The sequence below is a fragment of the Macaca mulatta genome, chromosome 13, assembly GCF_049350105.2.
Source record: "Macaca mulatta isolate MMU2019108-1 chromosome 13, T2T-MMU8v2.0, whole genome shotgun sequence".
In the NCBI taxonomy this organism is placed as follows: Eukaryota; Metazoa; Chordata; class Mammalia; order Primates; family Cercopithecidae; genus Macaca; species Macaca mulatta.
In genome coordinates this window covers 96,567,275-96,581,119 of record NC_133418.1, presented here as the reverse complement: position 1 = coordinate 96,581,119, position 13,845 = coordinate 96,567,275, and the positions used below count along the sequence as shown (strand labels likewise).

The 13,845-nt window shown below is 53.8% G+C and overlaps 1 protein-coding gene across 3 annotated transcripts in view; it reads left to right on the top strand.

Moving 5' to 3' along the window:
* The window catches only part of FOSL2 (FOS like 2, AP-1 transcription factor subunit), a 20,963-nt gene extending 7,118 nt beyond the window's left edge, over positions 1 to 13,845 (top strand). For 2 of the 3 annotated variants that reach the window (XM_077958419.1, XM_015111925.3), the window contains exons 2-4: positions 3,630 to 3,881; positions 8,333 to 8,440; positions 11,567 to 12,606. In XM_077958419.1, coding sequence (XP_077814545.1) covers positions 3,645 to 3,881; positions 8,333 to 8,440; positions 11,567 to 12,085 — 864 coding nt within the window. In that variant the 5' untranslated portion in view covers positions 3,630 to 3,644 and the 3' untranslated portion in view covers positions 12,086 to 12,606. 3 annotated transcript variants of the gene reach the window in all.

Here is a 13,845-nt window from a genome sequence, read left to right as displayed (position 1 = left end):
TTGAGACAAGGCCCATCTGCCAGATCTAATTGAAACTTTTGTGTGTCTCCCAGAGAGGCTCCTCTTGGAGACAAAAGCCTTCTTTATCAAAGCCCCGGGCCCCTCTGGGGATGGGACATTGTTTTCCTTGCAGTTTAGAGCCAGTGCATTATCCAGATGGCTTTACCTCCTGTCTGAAACAAGGTGTACATGCGTTTTCAGAGGCAGTCATTACCTCCTGGCTGGTTTTTATTGCTGTCTTGTTTTGTCTAGACCAAGCCATTGCTGCAAGGAATCTGGCTGATGTATACTGGGGAGCACACACCGCGGACCTGCCCTCCACAGCGGGTGGACTGGAGGGCCTCAGAGGGGCTAATGGGCATCCACTTATTCCCAAGGGGTCTTTGTCCCTCAGCTTTGCTTCAGATTTTCTGCTGCGTTCCCCAAGCCTAAAACGGGAGCACTTTTATTTGTTGGAATGAGGAGTGACTTTCTTAGGTGCTTTCCTAGAAGGAAGGCTAACAGCTTCCCCGTGGAGGAGGGGGGTCCTATCAAACCATGGTGTTGGATGCCTCAGGTGCATTTCAAACCCAGACTCTGGCTTGGGGAGAGAAATGGAATTTAAAAGTTGGGAGCTTCCCAGGAGTGGGAAGCTGGCACTTCCCCCTGGAGGCTCCTGTGCGGAGTGCACAGGCACATCTAATGGTGACGGTGATGGTGATGGTGACCTTCCATTTGTTAGGAGCAATGTTTCTCAACCCTGGCTGCAGAACAGAATCTCCTTGGGAGGTTTTTTTTTTTTTTTTTTTTTAAAGTTTATCAGAGCCCGGCCCCAAACCAATTATTTTAGAGGTCTAATGGCGAGGCTCTGACATTGGTGTATTTTTTACAAGCTCCTTGGAATATTCTCATGTGTAGCCAGGGTTGAGAACCACTGGTGTGCTTTTATAGCCTAAAGTAGCTACTCATTTAATCCTCATGACAGTGCGGTGAGTTTGATGAGTATTCCCCTTTACATCCGTGGAATTGAGTCCTTGAGCCCAGGGCAAGGCACTCAGTGGCTAAGACAAGCCTCAACCCCATGCCTCCTGACCCCGAGTGCAGTGCTGACTCCCCACCTCTCCCATCCAGCAGCTCAGGAAAAAAATAGCTGTCTGGGACTTGGTGCTTCTACACACACTCAGCCATGCCTGCTGTTCTCACGACTCTGCCTACTCACAGCCCAGCCCCAATTGGCCATTTTTCCTCTTGGAAGATCATTTCCCACTTGGATGCTTTCCTGTTCACTGCACTCTTCCCTCCTTCACGTGCACACACCTGCTGCTTTTCAGTCAGTGCCTGATAAAAAGCCCACTTTTGTTTGCCTTCAGAAATGCAACTCAGAATCTATCACCCTGGGCAGCTCTCTTCACAGGATCCCAGAATCCATTGTACTGGGTAACTTTTTTCCAGAATCCTGGAACCCATTGCTCTAGGCAGCTATCTTCTCGAATCCCAGAATGCACTGGGCTAGGTAACTTTCCTCCAGAATCCCAGAGCCCATTGCTTTAGGCAACTCTCCTCCTGAATCCCAGAATGCATTGCACCGGGTAACTTTCCTCCAGAATCCCAGAACCCGCTGTTGTGTGCAGCTCTCCTCTTGAATCTCAGAATGCATTGTGCTGGGTATCTTTCCTCCAGAATCCCAGAACCCATTGCTCTAGGCAGCTCTCCTCCCGAATCCCAGAATGCATTGCACTGGCTAACTTTCCTCCAGAATCCTAGAACCCATTGCTTTAGGCAGCTCTCCTCCCGAACCCCAGAATCCATTACACTGGGTAACTTTCCTCTAGAATCCTAGAATCCATTGTGCTGGGCAGCTCTCTTCACTGAATGCCCTTGGCCTGGGCCCCTGGGGTGGTCTGGGAGGTGGGGCAGCTGTTCCACCATACAGACTAGGGTCAGGCAGATAGGAGGGAATTGAGCAAGAAGGGGTCCCCAGCTCCGTCAGCTGTAGTGAGGTACTCTATGCATCATTTACATAGCAGGAGCCCTGATGTGACGAGGCAAAGACAGTGGTGGTTCCAGCTTCCATTGCTGTGAATGCTTCTATCCTAGTTGGTCTGATTGGACCAGCATAGGGAGGGTACTACAGCATCCATGCTAAGAATAGTGGGGTTCCATTCGGGGCCAGACAGACCTGTGGGACCTTCTTGGTGAGAGGGAAGGTCTATAGGGGATGACCTGACACTCTGAGGGCAGTGGGGGTAGATAACCAGCACTTAGGGCTGGATTTTGAGAAGGAAAGAAGTAGTGGCAAAGGAGCTTCTATACACTGTGTCCAGAGGCTCTGGCCTCTTTGTTGGGCTGGACTGGGTTTGAATCCTGAGCCCGCTGCTTATTAGCAATGTGGCCTTGGATAAAGTACTTAATCTCACTGAGCCTAGATGTCTGTCCCTAAAATGCAGCTAATGGTTGTTCTTCCCTCAGAGGGAGATTTAGTGAGATAATCTAGGTAAGACATGGTGTCTGACATTTAGTAAGTGCCCAGGAAACATTAGCTATTGTCATCATTTCACCCACTTTTTAAGTGGGAAAGAAACTACTTGGAGAAGCTTTATGTGGACCCAGGAGTCATCTGAAGATGAAGGTTCACCTGGGTTCCATTAGGGGGACTTTCCCCTGAAAAGCTAGAAGTGGGGGGCCCTCCTCTCCTCTCCACTTCTTCCATTTTCCTGTAGCTGCCTTGGAGAAAGGTCAAGACCAACTGCTAAGGAGCACAGCCCATTTTAGTTTCTATACTCTGTCATCATCTTATATTTTAAATAGAATGCTTCCTGCAGCATGTTCCAAAGAGTTCTGCAACGTGGTCTGGGCATAAATTAAGAAGCGGGGAGAAAACTGCACTAGCAGCACCAGAGTTTCCCACAGAAACATCTGTGAACATAGATCGATGCCTATGTAGCTGAGCAGAGAGACACGCTCAGCCGGTCTGCCCCAAGCAAGATGCTAATGATGGGAAAGGAGGAGGGACAAGGAGAGCAAAGGATGTCTGGCTGCAAATGCTGCTACTTGTTAGTCTCGTGGGTTAGAGGACATCTTTTCCTGGACCTGGCTGTGCCCTGATGGAGTCATAGCTCTGTCCTGAACCTCTTTGGAAAGTGACAAAGGCAGACACGGTATGCTCCCTTGGTGATCTTTGTTGGTCCAAAGCTACTGGTGTGCAAATCCCTTCAAGGTGTCCTGAGCCGGTACCCTGAGAAATAGTTGGCAGGTGACTCAGAGGCTTAAGAGACCCAGGTGCCACATCCTGCAGATGTGTATCCTGGAGAACTGCCAAGAAGGCCTGCCGAATGTGAGTGCTGGGGACCACGTTTATCTTGGAAGTCATTTGGGATACGACAGTTTCCTCACTGAGCCACCTGGGGATGGAGTTCTCAGGACCCCAGTCAGGGAGCAGGTCCGACGTGAAGCCCCAGGAATAGTTAAGATTCCCCTCTTGATTCTTGGATGCTCAGGACTTGTCCAGGCCCACCTGGGGGCCGGATCTTGCCCTCCAAGCACTAACCCTGCTCTGTGCCAGTTTTTGCCTCGGCTCTGTTCAGTTATTATTAAGCATCCTGTTCAGCTTAGTATTTATTGGCTCAATTGTATTTTTTTCCTCATTTCAGAAATTCCGGGTAGATATGCCTGGCTCAGGCAGTGCCTTCATCCCCACCATCAACGCCATCACGACCAGCCAGGACCTGCAGTGGATGGTGCAGCCTACAGTGATCACCTCCATGTCCAACCCGTACCCTCGCTCGCACCCCTACAGCCCCCTGCCGGGCCTGGCCTCTGTCCCTGGACACATGGCCCTCCCAAGACCTGGCGTGATCAAGACCATTGGCACCACCGTGGGCCGCAGAAGGAGAGATGAGCAGGTACAGCTCAGACCGGTGGGAAGGAGCCACTTCAGTGGCTTTCAGAGCTCCAGAGACACACAGCGTTTTTCTGCAGTCTGGTAGGGTTAGTGTTCTGAGAGCAGGGGAGACAAGGCAGCTAGGGGTTGAAGAGCACGTCATCCTCCTCACTGGAGGCGGAGCTGGAGACCCAAGACTCAGGCTGGCTGTGTCATCTCGCTTGTGTCCCTTCGAATCTCTGAGTCTCAGTTTCCTCAGCCACAAAATGGGGATCATGGTCCCTGCCAGCCAGGACTTGGCTACAGATGGGAAGGACCATTATGACCTGCCACAGCAGGATCCTTCTCTGATCCTTGGCAAAAGGGCCATGGGACAAGCAGCCAATGAACCCTGGCTGTGAGCTTTTTAGGATTAGCCCTTAGCTGTTTCCCAGGGTCTAGTGCAGGCCAGGCACCCAGCAGACCTGCAGGGTCAAGCTCTGGGCCGGCCCTGCCCTCAACTTCCCATTCCTGCTCAGTGTTCCAGGCCTCCAACTTGGGGCAGGAGCCCATTTCAAGGGCCTAGAATGCATGTTCCAGCAGTGCAGTAACTCTGGGTCTTTAGAGTCTGTTCAGCGGCATGAACAGATGGGAGGATGAGGCGGGGGAGGCCAGACATCAGCCCTTTTCTCTTCAAGGGGCTCAGCTTTGAGAAAGAATTAACCTGGCTGGAGAGGGAAGCCAGAAAATGGGGAAGAGGCGGGGCGCTGCTATTTAGGCAGCGTGTACCCAGTACTGAAGAGGCTCATTGCTTGGGTCAGCAGTGAGCCAGGGCAGTGCCAAGTCCCCTGGTCCTGGAAAGGGAAATCAGAATCATGCATAATTCCAGAAAGAATGGAATACAGCCTCAGAGAGCCCCATCTCACCCCCATGTCAGATGGTACAAGCAAGGCCCAGACATACCTGCGTGTGGCCACTCGACCAGTGAGTGGGGAAGTCTGGCCTATATCCCAGTTCCCTGGACCCCTTATGCAGTGTTCTTTCTCCAAGGTTATGCCACCCTGAGCCCAGGGAAGGGAAAATACTTTAGCAGTGGAATCCCTTTTCCAAATGAATTATTTTCCTGGAAAACTATTCCAGTGACAGCCTTGGAACCCTTCCCCATTTCAACCACTGTCCATCTTCACTCTGTGATCCCCAGGGCCACAATGTTCCAATATACGGACCTTTCAAACATGGTTCCCAGTGGATCAGGGTAGATCCAGACCCCAGGATACTTGGAATTACAGGGATCACCACACCAAGGAACTGGAAGCTTTCTCAGGAGCTCGGTTCCTCCGAGGGCAAAGCTGGGTCTTGTATCCACTACTTGTTGGTTTGTTCTGTCAATGGCGGAACCACAGTGCAGAACCACTTGCGGGGAGTGTGTCTGCTAGACTCTGTAATAGATTCACAGCTGCATGTGGGGCCTCTGCTGCTGGAGCAAGTGGCCAGTATCCTCCTCACAGTTGCTTTCCATAATTGCAGTTGTAAATATTGCAGTAGCCATGCTTATAATGACCTTTATAAATATGCTTCCTTTGCGGAGTCCAAGGTGCAAAGCCTTATACTCACCGATGAGCTGGACTCTTCTGGGATGTAAGTGATCCTGAGTGAGAGCCAGGCTTGCCAGGGACTCTTTGGGGCTAGCAGGACCACAAAGCCGGAGGATATGCTGAATGCTCTCCATGCTCTTTTTTTCTTTCTCTCTCTCTTTTTTTTTTTTGAGATGGAGTCCTGCTCGTATTGCCCAGGCTGGAGTGCAGTGTCACAATCTCGGCTCACTACAACCTCCACTTCACCGGTTCAAGCAATTCTCCTGCCTCAGCCTCCTGAGTAGCTGGGATTACAGGCACACACCACCATGCCTGGCTTATTTTTTTTTGTACTTTTAGTAGAGATGGGATTTTGCCATGTTGGCCAGGCTGGTCTCGAACTCCTGACCTCAGATCTGCCCGTCTCAGCTTCCCAAAGTGTTGGGATTACAGGCGTGAGCCACCGCGCCCGGCCACACTCTCCATTCTCTTCTGGGCCTACCTCACATCAAATTTAGAAGTTTATATCCAGAAGGGACTTTGGAGACCATCTTTTCTCATTTTCCCTTTATACCCATTTTATAGACAAGGAAATGGAGACCCAGAAAGGTGAAGGTCCCTGTTAGAGTCGCACAGTGAGTTAGCAGCAGAGCCAGCACTGGAACCCACCTCTCCTGACCTTTAGTCCTGCGGTTTTCCCACCACACCACCTAGGCGTGCCTCATACAATCTGTCTGGAGAATTTCCTTCCTTTTTTTGAGAGGGAGGGAGAGAACAAGGAGCATTTTATTCCGCATCAGTCGGGAATTCACACATCTCCCAGCAGCGTTGAGGAAGCCTGGGCAGTGGCAGTCTAGAACCTTGGCTGTTCAGGTTCCCAGCCCTCAGGGCTTTGCTCTGAAGCTTACTCTGGCCGTCCCTAGCCTCCCCGAGCCACCCTGCTAGGGAGGAGCCTGCCCCCAGAGCCAGCCTGGTGCCTCATAGGCCTCCTCTGGAGCCCGCCTGGGAGGTTCCCTCTGTGCCCCGTGGCGGCGACTCTGAGGAGGTGTGTGTGTGGCTTGTGGGTGGGTACGTGGTGCTGCTGACACACTGAAGCTGGAACTATGTTGATTTCACAGCCCCTGAACACTTCCTATGTCGACAGCTCCCACAAGTTGCCCCACACCTCACCAGTCAGGGGAGAGACTTCTAGGTCAGTCAGGAGGCCAAAAGTTGTCCAGAAGCAGCCAAGGGGGAAGGAGGGCTTGAAGTGGGTCAAGGCAAGCCTCCTTCTTTTCTGCCTCTCATTAGAGAGGGATCTAGGGGTCTTCCTGGGCCTTAAGGGGAGCCCTTGTGGCCCTTTCTGTGGTGAGCCCTAAACCCAGGCCTGCAGCAGGGCCATAAGGCTTTCTTGGCAATTCTGCCGGGCTCAAGACAAGACAGGTTTAGGAGCAGCAAGTATTCAGGGCCTTGGCCAAGTGGCCTCATGACCTCAGCCGGGCTGTGGCCTCCTCTCTGTGTGACAGGCATGGGATCGTCCTCTGTGGTGCTGTGATGATTGTCCTCTCTTTGCTGTTCAGAACACCACAGCAACAGACCTCCAGGGCTGGAGGGAGCCTTGTGGGACTCTGACTTGGACCCAGCCAGGACAGTGGCTCTTTCCTTCATGGGGTGACCTGAAGTCAAGGCAGTATCCCTCCTTGGGGCACCTTCTCCCTGTTCCTCCAAAAGTAGCTTTGATTTTGCCCCCAGGTGTCCCGTGAGAGCTGACCCAGGTCTTCTTCCCCTTGAGGTCTTCGAGGCTCCCAGTATAGCACCGGGTACTTAGTAGGTGTGCAGTCCATGTTTGATAACTGAATGCGGGCACTTAGTAGGTGTGCAGTCCATGTTTGATAACTGAATGAGTGGTCTTTCCCTTTGCATTGCTTTCTGCTTTGGCCCACAGCCATCTCCTTGTGTCACCTCTCCCTGAGAGAGGCATTGGGGTCACGGCTCTGCAGGGCTCTGTGGAACCAGTGTATTAGCCCTGCTCATGAGAGCAGAGTTCATGCTCTCTGGTGTGAGTGACAAGTTCCTAACCATCTCATTGGAAGAAGCTAGATCCTAAGCTCTTTGCAGGGGAGTCTTCCTTTGTTTGGTTCGCAGATAAAATCCTAAGCCCCTAGAACTGCATCTTGCATATGGAACCAGGTGCTCACTTGTTGAGTGGATGGATATGGTGGGCAGCAGGATTTTACCTGCCGGGGGCTCCTCTTCATTTTGCATGTCCTGTCCAACTTAGCACTGCACCAGGCATGTGGGGGAGTACTTGGGGTCGAACCATGAGCAGCTGGCATTCTCGGATTGGCAGAGGAAATCGGGAGTGGAGTGGCACTCTTGACCCTCCCATCAGCAACATAACATTCCCCCCTGGGTGGTTCTTACCTGTGTGGGGACTCCAGGCCCAGCTACTTAACCAAATGGGGATAATGAGGCTTGCAGAGCAGGCAGAGTGATAGGAGGAGTAATTGGCCAGGGTTTGGAAAAAGCTGCTTAAGTGGGTGGGACCACACCTGGCTGGCAGGAGGGGACTCTTGGAGAAGCATCCCCAGCTCCTTCTCTCTGGCCTGGGCACTGAGAGAGAAGCCCTGGCTGATGTGACAGGTGTTGCTATCATGCCTGGTCCGGTGAATCCCTGACCCATTGCTGTCCTGTTTAAACATGGACTTTAAACTTGGACATCACCTTCTGGGGCAGATTCAGCTCAAAGAGCCCTCCCAGGCAGCCAGACATCAGGAGCCACATGTTCTGGGGCCTCTGAGTCCAGCCATGATCCTCTTGCCCTTCCTCCTCCTCTTCCCATTTCCAGAAGGGCTTCTTGCCTTCCTTAAAATACAGTTTTTTAAAAATGCTGTGAACCATTGTCCCTGTTCTAATCGTGATCCTTGGCTTTGGCTTCTAGCTGTCTCCTGAAGAGGAGGAGAAGCGTCGCATCCGGAGGGAGAGGAACAAGCTGGCTGCAGCCAAGTGCCGGAACCGCCGCCGGGAGCTGACAGAGAAGCTGCAGGCGGTGAGGAACTCTGCGTAGGGTGGGAGCACCTCTGGGTAGGGTGGGAGTACCTCTGCATAGGGTGGGAGCACCTCTGGGTAGGCTGGAGTGAGAGCCCCGAGGGTCCTGATCCTGTCTCCCACAGCTGTCTCCTTACCCACAAGCGCTCTACAGATGAGTCAGTGGAGATAGAGCTTTCCTTCCTTTGGACACATGGGTCAGCCTTGTATTGATTGAAAAAAGAGAGAGGGAGGGAGGTGACCTTTAGCACCAGCCAGGGCCCAGAGGGAAGAAATGAACAGCCTTCTCGGGGGGTGCTAGCCACTTTTTTTATGCAGTGCCTGAGTGTTCTCTGCTCGCAGAACTGTTGGGGCTCCTGGGTGAGGGATGGTGGAAGGTTGGGAGCCAGGACAAGACCTGCCCCTCCAGGGCTCCTTCCCGAGGTTCCAGCCACTCCCATGCCTGCCACCATCAGGAGTGGCCCAGCCTGGCCTAAGCACTATGGGTTGGGCCGGGGAGAGGTCTTGATGGAGATGGGTCACGTGGCAGCCGGGTTGTATTTTCTTGGGGTTTTCTCATTTCCTTTATGGGCAGGCGGGTTCCCCACCTCTATCATGAACTCAGAGCTGTGGCCGTGATACCGCATGCTGCCCTTGTGAGTCACTCTCCCGTGCCACCTAATTGCCCAGACCTGGGGACCCACAGCCCTGCCCTTCCCTCTCTTAAGCTTGACCTGACCAACGTCACGTAACTCCTTTCAGAGCCTAGCCCTGCAGGAAGGGCCGGTCGTGTGCTGTGTAGAGGAAGCCCCGAGTCAGGGTTGACTGTCCCCAGTGGAATGCTTTCAGAGTGAGGAGATGAGAGAGACTCTGTCACTGGTCCTCACAATGACTGCCCAGGATGGGGCTTTGGAAAACATCCCCTCACTTTTTTTATTATTATTATAATTTTTTTGAAATGGAGTTTCGCTCTTGTCACCCAGGCTGGAGTACAGTGACATGATCTCAACTCACTGCAACCTCTGCCTCTTGGATTTAAGCGATTCTCCGGCCTCAGCCTCCCAACTAGCGGGGATTACAGGTGCCTGCCACCATGCCTGGGTAATTTTTGTATTTTTAGTAGAGACAGGGTTTCACCTTTTTGGCCAGGCTGGTCTCGAACTGCTGACCTTGGGTGATCCACCTGCCTTGACCTCCCAAAGTGTTGGGATTACAGGCGTGAGCCACCGGGCCCGGCCCATCCCCTCACTTGAGTTAATGTTCCCAGGTACCATCCACCTGCTTAGGCTTGTCTTTCTCTGTCCTGCAGCCCTCCCTCTGGGGTGTTGAATGAATTGAATTGCGTGAATTCTGTGATGCCTGTAGTAATGTCCCTCGGAGGTGTTAGAACCGGGGAGGATGAGTGGGAATTCTTCATTCCCAGGTGAGGCAGATCCACAATCCACTTCCTCAGCGGGCCCTCCCACCACTAACCTTTCTCTGATTGGCACTTCAAGGAGCTGTGCCCCATGTGGTGCTCCTTACCAACCGCCCCAGAATAGCCCTGCCCCCTGAGGCTCCTCTACTTTCCTCCCCTCCTCCCAGAGGCCTCACACCCTACTCCCCTGCCTCCCCCGCCTCCCCCGCCCTCTGACCCAGCCACCCAGGCCCCTGAGCCACATCCTCCACAGGAAGCCTCTCAGAAGCTCATGACGTTCGTCAGACCCTTGAGACAGACGGAAACTGTTTTTCACTCCGGAATATGCTGTGCTCTGCTGAACGAAGCCCTTGCCCGTATGTCCTCACTGATGAACAGGAATCCATGTTAGGGAAAACGTGGGGAGGAGGCTGGTGACACACACCTCTTCCCCTCCCACAGTGGCCCCTCCATGTGTGCTTGCTTGCTTCTGCTTCTCTGGCTGGGGATGAAAGAAGGGGGCTGAGGTCCTCGCAGAGTGACCCTGGCATCCTCATGGGCCGTCTCGGGCTGTCACGTTACTTCTGTGTCAAGCATGGTGGCTGAACCGAATGTTCTCTGAAGGTTCTGAGAGTCCTGAAATACGTGCTTAAGAAATTGGAGCAAAAGGCCAGGCACCATGGCTCATGCCTGTAATCCCAGCACTTTGGGAGGCCAAGGCGGGCGAATCACCTGAGGTCAGGAGTTCAAGACCAGCCTGGCCAATGTGGTGAAACCCCATCTGTATGAAAAATACAAAATTAGCCAGGCGTGGTGGCGGGTGCCTCTAGTCCCAGCTACTCGGGAGGCTGAGACAGGAGAATAGCTTGAACCCGGGAGGCAGAGGCTGCAGTGAGCCAAGATCATGCCACTGCACTCCAGCCTGGGCAAGACAGAGTGAGACTCCCCCTCAAAAAAAAAAAAAAAAAAAAAAAATCAGAAAAGAAAAGAAAAAGAAATTGGAGCTAATAAAGGGAGGAGAGGCTGTGATAATCCCACAGGGATTTGCTGAGCACTTACGAGAAGCCAGGCACTGTTCTAGGCGCTGGGGATACAGGAGTGTGTATGACAAAGTCTCCACTCTAGCAGCCTAGGGCTTAGCGTTTATCCATCCACAGGCGGGCTGGCACGGGGCTGGGGAGTAAGAGAAGGAGAGAGATGGGTAGAGCTGTGCTCCATGCCCCCTTCTCCATGCAGATCTCTGCAGTACTCACCCCTCGGGGGTACCGAGGCGGCAGTCCTGGCACCAAGGCCATAGAACATAGTAGTAGCACATAGACTCTGGAGTCAGATACATTGGGAATCAAATCTGGGCTACCCCACCTGCTAGCTCGGTGACTTTGGAAAATTAACCCCTCTGAACCTCAGTTTCCTCATCTGCAAAATGGGGTGATGATAACATCTGCTTCCACAAACTCCTGGAAGGTTGAATGAGATCATCTCTGAAATGCTTAACAGTGTCCTGCACAAAGTAGGTGCTGAGTTATGACAGCTGCAGTTGTTTCTTCACCTGCTCTCCAAGCTGACTTTCCTTCTTTGGAAATGAAAGGAATCTTGAGCCTGCAGGTGACTCAGAGCAGCAGGGTCTGTGGTTAGGTGTGTGAGCCTCTGCTCTCACAGTGTCTGAGGACAGACGTTACTGGTTTTCTCTTTCCTGCCTAGATTGGTCCCCGGCAGGTTGCTGTCCCTCACATCCCTCTCTTTCCCTGGCAGGAGACAGAGGAGCTGGAGGAGGAGAAGTCAGGCCTGCAGAAGGAGATCGCTGAGCTGCAGAAGGAGAAGGAGAAGCTGGAGTTCATGTTGGTGGCTCATGGCCCAGTGTGCAAGATTAGCCCCGAGGAGCGCCGATCACCCCCAGCCCCTGGGCTGCAGCCCATGCGCAGTGGGGGTGGCGCGGTGGGCGCTGTAGTGGTGAAACAGGAGCCCCTGGAAGAGGACAGCCCCTCGTCCTCGTCGGCGGGGCTGGACAAGGCCCAGCGCTCTGTCATCAAGCCCATCAGCATTGCTGGGGGCTTCTACGGCGAGGAGCCCCTGCACACCCCTATCGTGGTGACCTCCACGCCTGCTGTCACTCCGGGCACCTCGAACCTCGTCTTCACCTATCCTAGCGTCCTGGAGCAGGAGTCACCCGCATCTCCCTCTGAGTCCTGCTCCAAGGCTCACCGCAGAAGCAGTAGCAGCGGGGACCAGTCATCAGACTCCTTGAACTCCCCCACTCTGCTGGCTCTGTAACCCAGCGCACTTCCCTCCCCAGCTCCGGAGGGGGGTCCTCCTCGCTCCTCCTTCCCAGGGACCAGCACCTTCAAGCGCTCCAGGGCTGTGAGGGCAAGAGGGGGACTTGCCAGGGAGCTTCCTGGCTCTGGGGGACCCAGGTGGGACTTGGCAGTGAGTATTGGAAGACTTGGGTTGATCTCTTGGAAGCCGTGGGACCTCCTCCCTCATTCATCTTGCAAGCAAATCCCATTTCTTGAAAAGCCTTGGAGAACTCGGTTTGGTAGACTTGGACATCTCTCTGGCTTCTGAAGAGCCTGAAGCTGGCCTGGACCATTCCTGTCCCTTTGTTACCATACTGTCTCTGGAGTGATGGTGTCCTTCCCTGCCCCACCACGCATGCTCAGTGCCTTTTGGTTTCACCTTCCCTCGACTTGCCCCTTCCCTCCCCCAGTGTCAGTTTCACTCCCTCTTGGTTTTTATCAAATTTGCCATGACATTTCATCTGGGTGGTCTGAATATTAAAGCTCTTCATTTCTGGAGATGGGGCAGCAGGTGACTCTTCTGCTGGGGCTGACTTGTCCAGAAGGGGACAAAGTGCAATACAGAGGCTTCCCTGCCCTGACGCCTCCCAGTCACCGTCTCCAGAACTCCCGGCCGGGCTCCCTGAGCTCTTGAGATGCTGCCCTCACTGGGAGGCTCAGAGGACCCTTCCTGCCCACCTTCGGAGACGGCTTCTGGAGGAGCGGCTTGGCCAGAAGACAGGGTGTGAGTGAGACAGTGGGGCACAGGTTGGGTTTGCCAAACGCCTAATTACCAGGCCAGGAATAATGCCAACAAAGCCACACGGGTGTCCTAGCCAGCTTCCCTTCACCTGGTGTCTTGAGTAGGGCGTCTCCTGTAATTACTGCCTTGCCATTCTGCCCCTGGACCCTTCTCTCCAGACCAGGGAGGCGTCCCTCCCTAGGAGCCACACATTATACTCCAAGTCCCTGCTGGGCTCCGCCTTTCCCCCACCCTGGCTCTCAGGGTGACGCCACCCACAGAGATTTAATGAGCGTGGGCCTGGACCTTCCCCAGATTGCTGCCAGGCAGCCCCTCCCTGAGCCTCAAAGGAGCACTTGCCGAGGATGGAGAGGCAGGGGAGGGAGGCAGGAGGCCGTCACTGGAGTGGCGTCTGCAGCAGCTGCTGCCCCAGCACTCGCTCAGCCTGTCCTGGCTGCTCACCTCCCCGCAGGGCGCCAGGCCTTTCCTGCCCTCTGTGGTCATCTGCCACCTGCTGGATCAAGTGCTTTCTCTTTTACACTCCCCTGTTCCCACCCCAGTGTGCTCTTCTGGCCCAGGCAGCAAGCAAGCTGTGAGCAGCTGGCCTGAGCTGTCGCTGTGGCTTGTGGCTCATGCGCCATTCCTGGTTGTCTGTTGAATCTTTCTGGCTGCTGGAATTGGAGATAGGATGTTTTGCTTCCCACTGCAGGAGAGCTGCCCCCTCTCACAGGGTTGGGCAAGGGTCCCCCTGACCTCCAGCAGGAGCACAGCTCAGCAGGGTCCCTGCTTCCCACCTCCCTGAGCCTTTTCTCCCCAGGGTATGGCTCCTGCTGAGTTTCTTGCCCAGCAGGGCCTTGACAAAGGAACCCGGGGAGTAGCTCGTGGCCAGAACCAGCCTCTGAGGGCCTTGTGCTCTGCAGGGACTCTGCTGCTGGGGATTCAGCTCTAGAGGTCACAGTATCCTCGTTTGAAACATCAAGTAAGATCCCCTGTGGAGAAAGCAGTGACACATTCAC